Here is a 16,793-nt window from a genome sequence, read left to right as displayed (position 1 = left end):
CGTTTTACTGTTTGTTTGTTTTTTTTTTTTCGTGAGTGGTTGGGTTTGGGAGGGACAATGTCTGAGAGACAACACGTCCAGAAGAAGTGCACACTACAATTCAGTTACTGAATTAATAACTATTTATTTATTCCATTTGGTTATATATACAGCATGAACTAAAGTTCTACATAGCAAAATAAAAGTAATAGATTTCTATACGGTGAGAAATACTATCATACTGGAGAGAGAGAGAGAGAGAGAGAGTTTACATGTTTACGCACGTAGATAAATATAATACCTTGAGAACTTGACTTGCATCGGACTGTCGGGGTAGAAAAGATCAAAATTCGTTGGGTCTTGGGCAGAATAATTTGATATATTGGAATGTCAGATATACACAGCTAGAGTTTCTAGGAACAGTGACAGTGGACTGGATCGGTGACGAGGAAGTATGGCCGAAGTATCCTTTCTCAGGGAGATGGATTGGTGAACTCCCCTTTAGTCCTCAATTCTACTCTTTTATTTCAGGGTTCTTCCCTTGATTTAGAGGCCCTCTTTTTACCATGTTACACTTTTTGACCAATAGTGAATATTTGTTGTTAGTTTCTGGTGACACATTCGATGTGTTACCTGGGAAAGGAAGTGACCCAGTCATTAAATTAAAAATGTTTTTGCTGGGATTTAAACAACCTGAAGAAAATTTAACAAAACGTAACAGAGACTAAAAATGTCTTAATTTGTTCATCATATCCAATCACCAGGAACAACTATCTTCCACTGCAGAGACGACCTTTCTTTAGAGGTTACGCCTCTGCAAAAAAGTGCAAAACAGTCTAAAAGTTTTATTAAATTGTAAATTCATCACCCCTTTTTAGCAAACCTTAAGAAAAATTTTTTTCCCAAATTTTTCATCAAGTCTGGACCCTCACACGTTTTGATTGCACAACTACTGCACAGTGTAAACGGCTCGCAAGTACTTTCTCAAGCAGTTGTGCCACAAAACTAGCATGCAAGTAAAGTAGAACAGCAGTCTACTTATTTTTTACTTTCAACTGTTGAGTAATGTTATGCAATCAAAATTGCTTACAAATAGTAGCTTGTAAAAACTTGTAACATATTACAAAAGTTTTTATTCAATGTATTTTGCTTGTAATATTAACTTGTAAAGCTTGTAACAACTACAAGTGTTTTATTCAACAGGGAATTTGATGAAGTACAAATGAAATTGCACAACTGCTTGGGAGCTGAAACTTGAAAAAATTATGCCTGATAATGTGATTGAATTATTGCAGAACTTATTCTCAACTTTTCACAAATGAAAAACTGAAATATTTGGCTGTGCAATTGACTCAGAAAGTACAAGAGCTTATTTTACAATCTATTGAAACTTATCTGCAAGAAATTCTGAGATTAATAGATGACAGCACAGATTAGGTGACATTGATCTTGACTGTGAATAGGATTGTTCTAATAGAAGAGAAGTGAATGTAGTGCAACACTAAACTGCTTAACAGAATTAGGGGATAATGCATTATAAGTAGTAGGTAAGAATATCAATATTAGGTGCTAAAGCTAGATTATAACAGTTTCCACAAGGATTGTACATCTACTAGAAATGCTTTTGTTTCTTCGTTTTATTGTTTTTTAATATCAAATATCTTGTGCTTGCTTTTGGGAAGTTGCCAGGTGTACATAAATTTAAATAAAATGTAAATTTTTAAGACCGCTTTTTTTATTGTATTTCATATCGTAGATAATTTTTTTGAAGAAAATTTGTCTGTTATAAATTTGCTTTCGTTTATATTGCATTATCCCCAAATTTTGTTGAGGCACAAGCCACAACTAATGTTCAATGATTTTATCCACTCAGCCACTAGTGGGCTCAGAGCAGATGAACTTTGCCATTTTTGGATCACTTAGAAATGTTTCAGATTTCTTTCTTAAAATAAGAAAGATGATGATTGCCTATCATATTTTAAAGAGAAATCTGAAGAATTTTCAATTGATTCAAAGATACCAGAAAATGATCCAGTTAACCTCAACAATCTGTAATGAGAGTTCTTTCCATCAGTAACATCTGTTTTTTTATGTTTAATATATACAGTGTGTATAAATTTTTAATATTATTTTCTGAGATTCTGAATTTTTCTGTACCTGAAATATGAATCCCATTGAAATATATTGTAATTTGTCTTTTATGTATATCAATTTGATACATGCTGAATTCTTTAGGAACTTAACTTTGATATTAAACAAAGTCAAATATACTTTTATAGAAGAATTTTAATAGAATTATAAAATCATCTGTTTAAATTAATTTTTGCCCAAAAATTTACCATTTAATTTAAACAGAAGATTTTATACTTATAAAATTGTTGAGTATAAATCATTTTTTTAAATAAAAAAATCATTTTTAGCTGTAGACAACCAATGTAGATGTTTACAATATGTGTGCAATAATTCTTTATCAAAAGAATACTTTTGTTATAATAGATTGTTATTTGATAAATTAATTGAATTATTTTAAATTTTGCTCCTCTCTGATTTGAAAGAAAAAATTTATTTTATTCAAATAATAATAAATTCAGTTAGTTGTAATAAAACCATTAACATAGAAAAGAAATATATGTAACACATGTAGATATTTATACCTTTTAAATAATTTACTATTGATCACACATGTTTTTGAGTAATATCTGATTTTGGTACAATATAAAATTTTTCCACATTTATACTGTATATGTTTGTGCTTACTCACATTTGATATATAAATTATCATTTTTTTATGCATTTCTTTGGCCATTTTAACTTTCCTTCACCAAGATTTAACTAATTAAATTTCATAAAAATTTGAGTTTTAAAACATAATATAAAGTATTAATTTTTGAAAAAATTTTTGTTATAAATGTCAGTAAACTGAATTTTATACCATTATATTGCCAATAGATAATATTTTTTTAATATGTTAATTGTAGTTCAGATAGCTATAATCTGACTTAGAATATATTTTTTTTCTGCCTCTCATTATTAGAAATATGATAGAAATTTTAATTCTTTTGGTAAATCAATTACCTTACCATCTGTTTACATGTGGAGGAAATTAAATTTTGTTAACATGATTAAAGACTTTAATCAACTATTGGAAATGTGTTATCAATATGAATTTCACATATAAATAGATATAAAATTTTTAATATCTGTAGAATTAATTTAAAGAGATAGGAAAAATTTGATTAATAAGTATATAATGTTATATATTAAATAAAATGTAAAAACTCAAATTATTAGTAAGTTATTATTTTAAAATTTATTTAATGTATAAATACCAATATAAAAAGTAAATAATTCATTTCTTTTATATGTTTAAATTTAATTTTTTTATAGGTCCAGATCTGGTTATTTGTGATGAGGGACATATTTTGAAAAATGAATCCAGTGCTGTTTCTAAAGCAACAGACAGAATAAAAACAAGAAGAAGAGTTGTCTTAACAGGGACACCTCTTCAAAATAACTTGTCTGAATGTAAGTTTCTCATTATTATTAAATAATAAATAAATAAAGTTAGAGAATGTAACAAATATAGATATTGAAAATGTAACTAAATTATTGATGTTTGGGAATTATAATTTCAGAGTAAGGATGGCAAAACTAGCAATGTACTTACATGATTTTTGAAAAGTGTACATTCAAATCTCTAGGTTGTTTTCATATCCTATAGCTCTGCAAATTATAGCACTCAAAGTTAGTTACGTAATTAACTTAGAACTGGATATAACACAAAATAACAACACAGAAACTATTAAAATTTAACAAAATTTACTTTACTGCAATAAAATGAATGTTTTCAATGTTTTTAAAATGTCATCATCAGGTTTAACTAGAACAGAAGGCAAAACAGAAGATACAATACAATTTGAAAATTAAAGAGTAAAATTTTAAAAATGTAGAAAATGTTCATTTTATTACAATGAGGTGATTTCTGTACTAAAAACTATAGATTATTATTTATCTTCCAAAGTATCTATATATTTTGTAAGGAAAATAATGCATTATATTGAATGAGAATAAAAGACAAATGTTTTAATGAAATATTGTATTGAGATCTTAGCTTTATTTTTATGAAATAATAATGACGGGAAAATATGGAGTACAGTAACACAATATGAGGTGAATTAAGTGACCTGTTAGTTACTGATACCTGTCAAATATGCCTATTGTATTTTATCGGTACTTCAAGAAAGTTTATACTGAGTCTTTATGATTAGATGTCTTTTATATAATAATATAAGTATATGCAAACATTAACTTTAATTAAGACTAAATTAGATTATTTTGATTAATCATTTTTATTATAATCCAAAAATAACCCAGTTTATTAAGGTTAAGTTTATTACATATTGTCATCATCCTGTTATTTTTGATATCATTGCTAAAGATATTGTTATTCTAATAAGTTCAAAAATGTTGGAAATGACATTTTTTATTATCATTGTGTCTCAAAATCTGTTTTCTGTCATTACGCTATCATCTATTTTATAAGAACTGCAAGTTTAATGTATTTTCCAATTAGCCAGTGATCTTAATGTAAGAAAAGAAAATGATTTAATGAAGTTTTCTAACGTTTAAAATTTATTTCCTGTCAGTGATTGGCAGGAAATAAATTTTAAATGTTAGAAAACTTCATTAAATCATTTTCTTTTCTTACATTAAGATCACTGGCTAATTAATTCATAAACAATATTATATTTTTCTGAAAATTACTTTGTATATGCCAAAGAAGTTAATCATACATTACTATTTACATTCATAAAATTACTGTCCTGTAATGAAAATTGGCTTTTTGATATTTTGGTTATTTCCAGCAGATATTAATTGTTCATTTCTTACAATGTTACAATTTATATTTTTTTCAGATCATTGCATGGTACAGTTTGTGAAGCCACATTTACTTGGCACGAGAAAAGAATTTTTGAATAGATTCGTAAATCCTATTAGTAATGGTCAATGTGCTGATTCAACACCTCATGATGTGAAATTAATGAAGAAGAGAGTACATATTCTTCATAAGTTACTAGACGGTTGTGTACAGGTAATACTTTTTTAAATGTTGTTATAAAAAAATAATTGGAAAAAATCAATAAATAATATTGGTAAGTTAATTAATGTATTATTATTTATATACTGTTTTACTTTTACAAGTATTTTGAGATGTAAGATATAAATGTAAAATATGTAGAAACATCAAAACAATAAATTATAATTATTAACATTTTTAAAGATGACAACCTCACTACTGATCTTTAGATAAAATTTTTTTTATACTTCAATTAATAATGTAAAACTTTCTCATAAAAATCTGGAAAATTTTTTAGTTGCTTTAAAGTTAATCTAATAATGATGAAACAAATTGTTAAAATAATGAATGAAAACATTACCTTTATTATTTTATGTTATTTCTTGTCTTTAATATCAAGCAAAATGCATTTACAATTTTCTGTTCCACCAAACAACTGGAATCAGAACAACAACAAAAAGCATAGATCACAACAAAAAGTGTTGCCAGATATGAATGTACAATAACTAACACAAATATATGATTAAAGTTGAGGATACCAAAAAATATCAGCTAAAAAAAAACCACAGAATAGAACATAGAATAGAATTCTATTCCAAATAAACAACACTACTAACCCAATGCAATGAAATAACAGTGGTTTTACAACAGTGGTTGCTGTGTTAATTCTATTCCATTTATTGTATTGTTCTTTTAGCTGATGATGACTGAAATGATTGCCAAAAATATTACTAAGTAAATGTTTTTGATATCTTCAACTTTAGCAGTGTATTTATTTGTTTTGTTGTTATAATACAAAGTTTTGTAAACTTTCATGTTAACCTAATAATTTATCAAATAATATATTATACACTGTGTCCCAGAAAGGCTGTATTTTAGAAGATATAGAAATTTGAAAGCTTTGGTATATCAATAAATCTAAAATTGCCATTCTCTTGAACTATTTTGATAATTCAACCTTTAAACTTTAAAAGGCAAGATGGTTAAAACATTAAAATTTCACATGGTAAGTCATATTTAGCATATTAAAGGATTTTTAATGCTGAGTCTAACAGCACAATCAGATCTGTACTTGAGCAAACCATTTAGAAGTTATACAGTACCTGTAAAATCTTTTATTAGTGATTTTTAAAATAAGCAATAGAAGAGAAAATTATCATACAGGTGTTAAACTATGTATAAATATCACTATTTATATCACTAATATCATAATTTAACACCTGTATGATAACTCTCTCTTCTCTTGCTTATCCAAAGATCCATGTGAAATCCAACCCTTGAATTCAGTCATTTTTAAAATTTCCATTAAATATATGTTAGTACTTTCATAGATTTATAGATAACATATATTTAAAGTGTAGTACTGTCTTAAATGTTTTCAGAAATACTGTGTATGTGAAAAAAATTATCTGTTATATTCTGAATTATGTTTTGTTTTACAGAGATGTGATTATAATCCACTTACTAGTGTATTACCTTCTCGTCATGAATATGTCATTTCGTTAAAATTATCTGATGTTCAAGTGAAGCTTTATAAACATTTTTTAGAGAATTTGGCAAGAGATAGAAGTAATACATCAAGAACTCAATTGTTTCGAGATTGTTGTATTCTTCAACTCATCTGTACACATCCTTATACTTTACATATAGATTGTATAAGAAAATCAAACAGGAGCTATTTGGTAAGTTCAAATAATTTTTAATTTAATATAGTTTTCTTTAACTTTTATCCATCAGATGGATAGACAAAGTTAAAAACAAAAAAACCAAACATTTAAGATGGAATTTATTTTAGTCTATCAAAACTAGGAGTTTCATATTATCAAGATAGGCTCTAATTTGTTATAGATAAATAAAATAAAATTATGTAAATTTCCCTAGATATATGTTGAATTTTTTTTTTTCCTGTTTTTGTACTTGTTTTTAGAATGCTTGGTTGAAAGAAATCTTGTAGTAAAGATGAAAGTATCAATGTTTAGAAAAAAGAAATTTGTTTTACTTTGCACAGTTTTCAAACAGATCTACTTAAGAGCTTATTATTAATACAATATACAGGCTAATTATGCTCATTAATGTAATATAACAAGATAACATAATGAAATATTAACCATTTCATCTAACAAGCACTGTTATAAATAATGGATTACAGTTAAAATAAAAAGTGTTTTTTATTTACCACTAATTGTTTTCTTTCACTGATTTGTTGAAAAGTATTTATTATAAATATTTTTAGATTTTAATTTGCTCTAGCTTATAACTTAAAATATGTTTTATTCATTTATAATAATTACTCTATTAGGTAGAGTCAAGTGACTCTGAGTCAGGTGCTTCATTTATAGATGATCATTCTTTATCTGAAATTGAAGCTGAAGGTGAAGCTGAAGCTGATAAAGTTGTTTGTTTAGATGATCCTAAACTCAGTACTAGCAAAAAACAAGAGTGAGTATTAATTATCAAACTGATTTTCAAGACCTTTTATGAAACTTTTTAATGCATCAGATACATTTAATATATATGAGAAAATAAAAACTTTATCTTTTATGGTAATATATGTTAAAAATATGTTTTATTTGCTTGTTTTATCACTATTAGTCAGTAATTTTACATTATTGACTAATACCAATAATTAAGATTTAGCCAATGATCAACCAATATCTACATTTTGTGAAAGGTGTAAGAAAGATACACATTGTCTGCAAGTCACTACAACCTTGAACACTTGTCTCCATAAGATAGCTTGGGGTGCTATGACCTTCATCAACTTAAGGTTTATTTCATCCCCAAAATATTATTTTCTAGTTTTTCTGAGAAACACCTCTGCCTGCTTGTCATTTCTTTCCAGCTGAACTTGTTTCACATTAGTCTGTGTTATTGAAAAGTTTGAAGAATTTTCATAGGGAGCCCTTCAAACTTTCCAGTCAAGGACATTGTTCTGAAAATTAATCAATATCTCATAAGCTCAACATCACAAGTTGTTTAAACTTATAATGCTGAAATTTGGCACCTGCGGCGAAGACACATTGCATTTTTTGGAATTGTCAAATTTCAAGAATGGCAATTATATGCAGTGTAACTATACATGAAAAAAACAGCAGAAAATTGCTGTTTTATGCATGCTATCCTATAGAAAGTGCATATAATTGTAGGTTAACAGTTTAATAAAATTATATATTTTTGAGATAAGAAGATGTTTTACAATTTTGGCCTACTAATTATTGTTTTATTAATTCTCAAAACTGAAAATTTTTAATCTTGATATTACAACATGATAACTTGCTCATTGCATCCAGTAGAGGGATGAGTGACAGTCATCACAGTGTCTTTACAAATTCTTCATTTACACAAAATTAAGCGCAGATTAATTAAACATGAGCCTTGAATGGCTATCTGAATTCCTTGATCAGGAATGCTGTCTTTTATTCCATTATTTTAAGTTAAAATGGTAATTCCTGGATTTCAAGATTGGCATTCTGAACATTATCTCAGGGTTGCAATCTAAATGTATTAGATTCTTAACTTTATATTAATGACAAAAATTAAATTATGAATAGTTCCTAATTTAACGAGAAAGAAATTTTGTATACTAGCAAATTAATTTGTCAAAATTCAAAACTTAAATTTAGAAACATGCTTCTGTATTGTTTATTCCAAATATGATATTCGACTAAGAGAGAAAAATTGGAAAGTTGAAAATTCTATAGCTAAAAGTAACATCTTGTTTAGTATCCCTCTCAATACATTCTGCATTTCATATGTCTTACTTTAATCGAAAACAATGTGTGCAGCAAATTAATTTTTGCAAATTTAAAATTGTATGATAAAAAATTAGATTTTTGAAATGTTCTATTTAATGCATTTCAAAGATTTCTGATAACCTTTTAAGGAAAATAGACTTTTCTTGTAGTCTTAAAATACTTGGTAGCATAGTTGATCTATGTTATGGATAATTTTTAGATATATTTGGCTTAAAGTTGATATTATGTTTCTATATCTGTCATACTTAGATGATGAATATCTTTAGAAAACTTTTGTATGATATAATAATTTTAAATGTAGACAAAAACATTTTATTAAATTATCTATGAATATTGTTTATACATAAATTTTGTTTGTACATATGTAAGAAAAGTGAAATAAATTATTATTGTAATTTATGAAATTATAATATATGATTTTATTTTTTAGGAAATCTGGTAATTCAAGTGAAGATAATTCAGGAAATGAAGATAATGAAAAATCATCAAAACCTAAAAGTAGAGGTTGATTTTTATTACTATTATTACTATTCTGTGGTGTAAATGTAATGCCAAGTACTATGTCAGATTACAGTCAAGGAATTGCACTTAAAATTACTGTTTTATGTTTATGTATTCTTAGTATATGTATGCAGAGATGCCAACTATTATAAATTTTCTATAGTTTCTAGGAAATTCGTGTGGAAATTACAGACTTACAGATAACTCTCTAAACATCATGGAGCAATCTTTTATACACTCAAATAAGTATGCTAATGCAACAACACATATAGGTGCTAGCTAGTGCTTTGTCTATTGAGAATTGCTAGTGTGCTGAATCTCAAACTAAACAATTCATACCAATAACATGGAATGTACAGACTACAGACAGTGAGTGCTTCTAATTGCAAGCAGCTAAGGGTCTGTCTCAAAATGGTTTCTGTGCATGACCAAAGTTGCACAGTTATGCTAAAACCTGTCAAAAAGTGACTTTACATTGAAAAATGACATATACTTTCCTGATATCATGATTGGGCACACTAGAAAAGCCCAAATGAAAAAGACTGTAGTGTGTGAATGACTTAGACATAGTCTTGAATTCTCTTACTTATATGAATTTTATTCTATTGAATGAGAAATTTAAATTTATTTTAAAAATCCATTGAATATTTATGAATCAATTATTTTACAAAATGATAAGAACTTTACAATAGAATAGATTGTTTATTTATATACACTGGACGACAAAATAAGAATAAGCTTTATAAATTTGAATTATATTTTTTTTTTATACATAAAATATGTAGTTTACCATGACATATTTTTCCATCACAAAAGAAAAAAATAGAAATATAGAAATGGTAATACAGGAAATCCATGAATCATCATGAAATTTTTTTAACAATTGGGAAAACCTATGAGTAACATTATAATTTTACAAGTCGTTTTAAATGATAATTTGAAAACATTAGAACTTATTAACTTAGAATAAATGTAAGATAGTTTATGAATATTTTAAAATTGAAGTGATGGGAGATTGCTTTTTCATTCACCTCCCTCTCACTTGTCAATTATAACATATGATCTTATGCTACTGATGGCCCTTTTCCCAAGTTCATATCTCTGTATATCTATGTTTAAAAGTTCTTACACAATATATTTAATATTATTGTCTTCTATATTATAATGCATGTATTGTTATTGAGGTTTAGTATTAGATATATCCATATGCATTGTACATTACACACAATATGTAACCATAATAAAATTTTATCCAATTACAACACCCAATTTACAGTTCTCAAGCAACATTGTGTGCTTACACTAGCATCGTTAACACTTTATGAATTGTTTCTTTGTTTAAATTATGCTGTTATTTCATCAAAAGAAGCATTGTTTGAGATTAAATACAATCAATTTTCAAACTTTCAGCCATTTTTGAGTTTGTTTATCTGCAGTTGTCACATTTAAAATTTTCGTAGCTGTGTTGCACATCTTTTAAACTTCACTTGCATCATTTTCACTTGTTTGTTTTACCAATTCAAAGAGTTCAGTACACTTTCACTTAATTTACAAATTCACTGTTTGTTGTTTGTTCTGTTATTATAAACAATAGTGATAATTTACACAATATTAAATCTGTATACAACAATTTTAGGACAATGAATAATAGCTGAATGAGCTTATAAAGAAGAGAAATTATTAATAGATTGATTGCTATCACAGATATGTCGAATCTTATTTTTGCATAATGTTCATGTTTGTAATGGATTTAGTCCCGGAATTTACCTTTAAAGTTTTGTATTATTATTTTTTGTTTATGAATTATATATATACAATTTCTTCTATATATTTGTTTAAAATTATAAAATATGCCATCTGCCATTTTAATTCAAATTATGTATATTTTATTTTTAATGAATTGGCTTATCATCAGTGAACTTTTAACTGTTTTATATAATTGTGCAGAGATCCAGCCTACAATAAAAGGTTGGCTCTGCAAAGTGAAGACTTGTTTGTGATGATTAGACAGGACATTTTAGTTTTCTTCTACATATTTGTTTTAAAATTGTGAAATATGCTGTCTGCTATTTTAATTCAAGTTATGAATTTAGTTTATTGATTTATTTCTATTATATATGGACTGGAAGATAGAGTAAGAAGGCTGTCTGCAGACTTTGCCTTGAATGGAAGAGGAGGGGTTACGAAGTAAGGATTGGGGTGAGGGGAAGAGGTGGGAGGATAGTTGATAGGGATAGAGTGTGAAGGGAAGATAGTGTAGTGGGAACACATTGGCGTCTTGCACCGCAATTATTAAGTAATAAAAACAAATAGAAGATAATACAGCATGCCAATTTGGCGACGATGAGTACAATATACAAGGTGAAAATATACATGAAAGGCAGTGAATGGAAATACAATAAGCAGTTTACAATAAATAATAACAGAAGCAGAACCCGTGGTTCTGGAGCCTTATGTTGTAAGGCTATTCTTGAGGATGTCACAATTGGACGCAAAAGTCATTAGGTGTTTAAAGCAGTCCTTATTGGAGCAGAACACCTTCCAGTCAGGTGGCCAAGCATGTCCATTAGATAGACAGTAGAGGATCAGTTGCCTGCGTTCTATGTCATAGGTCTTGCAATCCAGTAGAATATGCTGGGCGTTGCCTATAGCAGCGCTATCGCAGTTGCACACATCGTCATTTCGCTTTTTTATTCTGTTCAGGTAACTAGGGAAATTCCCATGGCCGGTGAGCAGTTGCGTAAGATTGAATGAAGGAGTAAGGTAGTTCATTTTTTGGCGTTCGACTATGGATGGTAAGAAAAGGTACGTGAGTCTGCCCGTGGTGGACGAAGACCATTCGGTCTGCCACAGGTTAGTTGCCATGACGTAGGTGAGATTGTGGATGTAGGTGAAGGGAAGTGAGTTGAAAGCCGTTTCAAGATTACTGCCGGCAGCACGTTTGGCTAATTCGTCCGCTCTCTCGTTTCCGCCGACTCCCTGATGACCTGGCACCCAGCAAAACGAGACGGCCTTTCTTTTGCTAAGACTGTTGGCCAGATGAACAACTTTTACACCTGTGGCGGTGCTCTTTCTGCTGCCGCTGATGATCCGGAGAACGTAGCGGCTATCCGTGAAGAAGGTAGCTGACCCTTTGAGTTTCTGATTGTTAGTTGTAAAGTAAACAAGGGCCTTATACATGGCCCATAATTCAGCCTGGTTATTAGTACATTTGGAATTAAGTTTATAGTACTCTTCGTGTACCACAGAATTATCGACACCGTTGTAGACCACCAGGGCCGCACCAGTTCCCTTCTCATTTCTGGCACCATCAGTGTAAATATGCCAGTTTGTGCTTGGATTAGTAGTATCTCTCTCAAATTTGATCAAGACATTGTTCCTTTCAGCTGGGTGGAAGTTCTTAGTCGGGTCATTGTAGTAATTGTCTATATCATAGGATTTGATTTGCTTTAGCGTTTGGATTCCATCTGGAGGATATTTGTTTTCTGCAGCTATAGTCTTCAAATCGTCCTCACTACAGTTTTGCAGGTCGGTTGTTGTAAGATTCCAAGTCCAGACCAGATTTTTAATTTTGATGTGAATAGGCATTAGATTAGCGACTGTCAGAAGAGCATCTGTAGGGGCCGTGCGGTACGCCCTGCAAATGCGAATAGCGAAGGTACGCTGGACAGACAGGATTTTTCGCTTATTATGGACAATGTCCACCCGATGTCCCCAGATTTGAGCCGCATACAGCAAAGCCGGCTCAATTGCACCTTTGTAGATAAGTCTACAGTGCTTCGGGCCTAGACCCCATGTGTTCCTAGCAATGTGGTAAATCATGTTTGCCTTCTGGCTTACCTTTTTGCACAGTTCATCAATATGAGTTGACCAACTCAGAGTTGGGTCCAGTATTACACCAAGATACTTCATATGCGACGTTATCTTGATTTTATGGTTATTAATGTACAAACACAGGGGCCTCTGTAATTGTTTTCTATTAGACTTTTTCGTGCACACGAGTGCCTCACATTTTTGATGGTTTATTGGGAGTTTGTTGTCTATACTCCATTGGTTGATGTCGTTGAGGACCTCATTGCCTATCCTTTGAAGGACATTACAGTTCTGGTGTTGTATCATGACAATGGTGTCGTCTGCGAATCCTTGTATCTTAACATGATCAGTTGTTGGAAGCAGGTTGAGTAGGTTGTTATACATTAGGTTCCACAGCCCAGGCCCGCTGCGTGAACCTTGGGGGCAACCTCTTTCTATATTTTTAATAATATTTATATTGTTGGATAGGCAGCCAGCTTTCCTATTGGTCAGGTAATTATCCAGCAGCTGATAGATATTTTGCGGACATTTCATTTCCCTTAAACTATATTTAAGCACCGGCCACCAGAGGTGGTCGAACGCCTTCTTGAAGTCGATGCTAATGAGGAGTGCGTGACGGTCTTTATCCCATGCAGTTTTTATGAAAGTTGTTACGTTTCCAATAGCAGTAATTGTGGATCTACCTGGTCTGAACCCATGCTGGTTGGTATTTAGTATATTATTTTTTTCAACATGCCAATTGATTCTATCTATCATCAGCCCGTCGAGTACTTTACCCATAACTGGGAGCAGGCTTATTGGCCTATAGTCTTTTCTTTCCACTGGGTTAACTGTTTTCGGGATGAATTTTACGTTAGCTATTTTCCATGAATCGGGAAAGTAGCCCACCCTTAGGCACCCATTGTAAAGAATGACGAAAGCTATTGGGATTTCAGCAAACGCCTCTTTTACCACCTCCGCAGTAATACCGTCATGCCCTGGGGCTTTTTTATTAGCCAGGGAGCGGATCGCTTGTTGCACCTCTTTAAAAGAAAACCATTTATCGTTGGTTTCGCTGTAAATGTCCTCGAGATTTATACGTATTCGTTGGTGAGTAGGTGAGTCATCTGTTTGACTGTCGTTGGGGAAATGGAAATCAAGAAGCTTCTGTAGATTACTGCTAATTGAATAGTTATTGGTTTGAGGATTGGTGTCAGTAACATTCGGCAGGGTTGCCTTCCTTTTATTTTTGAACGCGATCTTATAGGGCTCGCCCCAGGGGTCCACCGTTGATCTTCCGCAAAATTCCCGCCACGCCGTCGTTCTTGCTTTGTTAATATTAGCTTTGTAAGTCCGTAGAGCATTGGCATAATCCCTACTTTGCTGTTCTCTTCGTTCTGTGTTTCGTTCTTTTAACCATTTCTTTCTTAATCTTTTGATTTTCCTCTTTTCACGGTCTAAATCATCGTTCCACCAGTGCGTACGGTTTTTCTTTAATTTCTGTCTGGAAGAAATCTTGAGGGCTTCGACAATAGATTGTGTCATATGGTTCACATAATTGTCAATCCTTTCATGGGTGTTTAGTTCTGTAAATTGAAAGTTCCTCCATTTTTCTGCGAAAGAGGCCCGGAAGTATTCCCAGTTAGTTATAGTGCTATAATAGTTAGTGACATGATCCTTAATTTGCTGGTGATGTTGTAGAGTAGTCAGAATATATCGGTGATCACTCGCCGAATCTTTCGATAAAGTTGTACAATCTTTCACGATACTACCCACTTCCGTGGGCGCCAAACAAACGTCGGTCCAGCCTCTCGCCCTTGTCGTTTGGAAGGTTGGTAAATCTGAGGTGTTCAGCGATATACCGTCAATCTCATTAAGGAGTTCCTGTATGAGCCTTCCCCTCTTGTCCTCAGTCTCGTGGTACCAGAGGGGGGATTTGGCATTGCAGTCACCTGCAATGAGATACGATTTGTCTCCTAGTTTCCTTATAACACTAGATAGCTCGTCTATGCAGTCCTCGTCATTATCAAATGGCGAGAAATATATACAGAGAATAAAGTCTATGGGGCCTTGGTCAATCGTGACGGTTGTGACTCGATTAGAGCTTAGCTCAGGAATTAATGCAGCATTAACATTGGGATTCCTTATTATTATACCACATTTGGAACGTTCATCTGGGGTTGTTTTATTCAGAACTTGCCACGAGCCAAATCTAACAATGTTATTTTTGACAGTATACGGTTCCTGTATAAGGATTACATCCACGTCCAGATCGTTCGCTGTCTTAATAACAAGCGACGAGGCAGCTTGGCTTTTCTGGGCGTTGAGTTGAAGAATTTTGAACGTTGTGTTTGCCATTATGAAGGTTTTATTACACAGGAATATGAGGACATACAGACTATTATTCGTATATGGTTTGCCTTACCAAGAGTCTCTTGTAATTTTTTAAGACTGGGCATTGTGCAGAGAATGCATTGTGGTCTGTTTGATACTTTGGGCCATCGGGTTGTTCCTTATTTATTTTGGTGCAGTTAGTGCATTTAGGGGTTTCATTGGTGTTAGTGCACTCTTTATATTTGTGTCTTTTGGTGCAGTGGCTGCACCTTTCCCTATGATCACAGGAGGCCGCCTTATGGCCGAAGCCCGTACACCGAAAGCATCTAATAATGGGAATATAATCGTCAGCTATCAAAGTACCCCATTCATAACTTATCCGTTTCGTGGTTATTATCAGATTTCGGATTGCAGGAGAGACTGACATCACCACGTGTCGGCAGTCAGGCTTAGTTTTTGAAGGTATCATATGAGTGATTCTTGTTTCTCTGTGGAAAGCTTCCTTCGTAAGTTTCCTATTAATCTCGCTGTTTTGATCGTAGATTTTCTCGACAAGTTCCACCTTCTCCTCCTCCTGAGGCACGTTAAGCAGTATAACTCGAGGTTTCCGGCGTTTTGGTCGTATCATTTTAACTCTTTCGTTTAATTCCGGCAATTTCCCAATTGCCTCCTGTAAGTTCTGAACATCTTGCTCAGTTTTAAGTCTAATTTTTACACCTTTTCCCGGCACCGCTGTTATATTGCGTGTGCCTATTTTCAAGCTTGCAGGATCTATCTTAGTTTGGATCTCATTGAGCATTTCCTCTGGACAGAGGGTTTCACCATCCTCTGTAGTCGTAGTCTCAATAATGAGGTCCTGTGGTTTCACTTGTGTTTTATTATCAGCTATAGCTTCGGCTATAATATGTGTGGTACGACTCCCGCTGATCCTTCCCTTCCTTACTGCATCGGCGTAGGTACCCTTCCCTTCCTGCTCAGTTGAGCGGAGTGCTAATACTATTCCAAATAAGTTATTCGCAGCTGCGTGCATGTCAAGCGCCGCCTGTCTCACACTTTTCCTATTAGCAACCGAAACCGAGCCATAGGAATTTGCTGGGAGAGCTTGCATAATACAGTCAAGTCCTCTGGAAATTACAGCTAGTAACTTCCTTTCCGGCACGTCCGCCAAGGTATCCATGAGAACGATTGACAGAAGAGTATAGAGTCCAAGAAACCAAGTTTGTAGCCCGCACAGACGCGCACACACGAAAACAAGTAAAAACGCCGAACAGCGCAAAAACACGCTACCCGGCTACAGCTCGCCAAACGGCTCGGATACGCCGAACGGCTGAGACCAGAAAAACACGTGGAGAACA

General features: G+C 32.0%; 1 protein-coding gene across 1 annotated transcript in view; it reads left to right on the top strand.

Annotated features, from left to right (window-relative positions):
* The window catches only part of LOC136975108 (transcriptional regulator ATRX homolog), a 162,927-nt gene that overhangs the window by 110,521 nt on the left and 35,613 nt on the right, over nt 1-16,793 (top strand). Inside the window, exons 13-17 of the mRNA XM_067270115.1 lie at nt 3,367-3,504; nt 4,896-5,071; nt 6,499-6,738; nt 7,356-7,495; nt 9,242-9,315. Coding sequence (XP_067126216.1) covers nt 3,367-3,504; nt 4,896-5,071; nt 6,499-6,738; nt 7,356-7,495; nt 9,242-9,315 — 768 coding nt within the window. The remainder of the gene's footprint in view (nt 1-3,366; nt 3,505-4,895; nt 5,072-6,498; nt 6,739-7,355; nt 7,496-9,241; nt 9,316-16,793) is intronic.

The sequence above is a fragment of the Centruroides vittatus genome, unplaced genomic scaffold (assembly GCF_030686945.1).
Source record: "Centruroides vittatus isolate TY-2023 unplaced genomic scaffold, ASM3068694v2 contig_364, whole genome shotgun sequence".
NCBI classification, from domain to species: domain Eukaryota; kingdom Metazoa; phylum Arthropoda; class Arachnida; order Scorpiones; family Buthidae; genus Centruroides; species Centruroides vittatus.
Note: the sequence above shows the minus strand (reverse complement) of the source record. Positions and strands in the feature narration are given on the sequence as shown.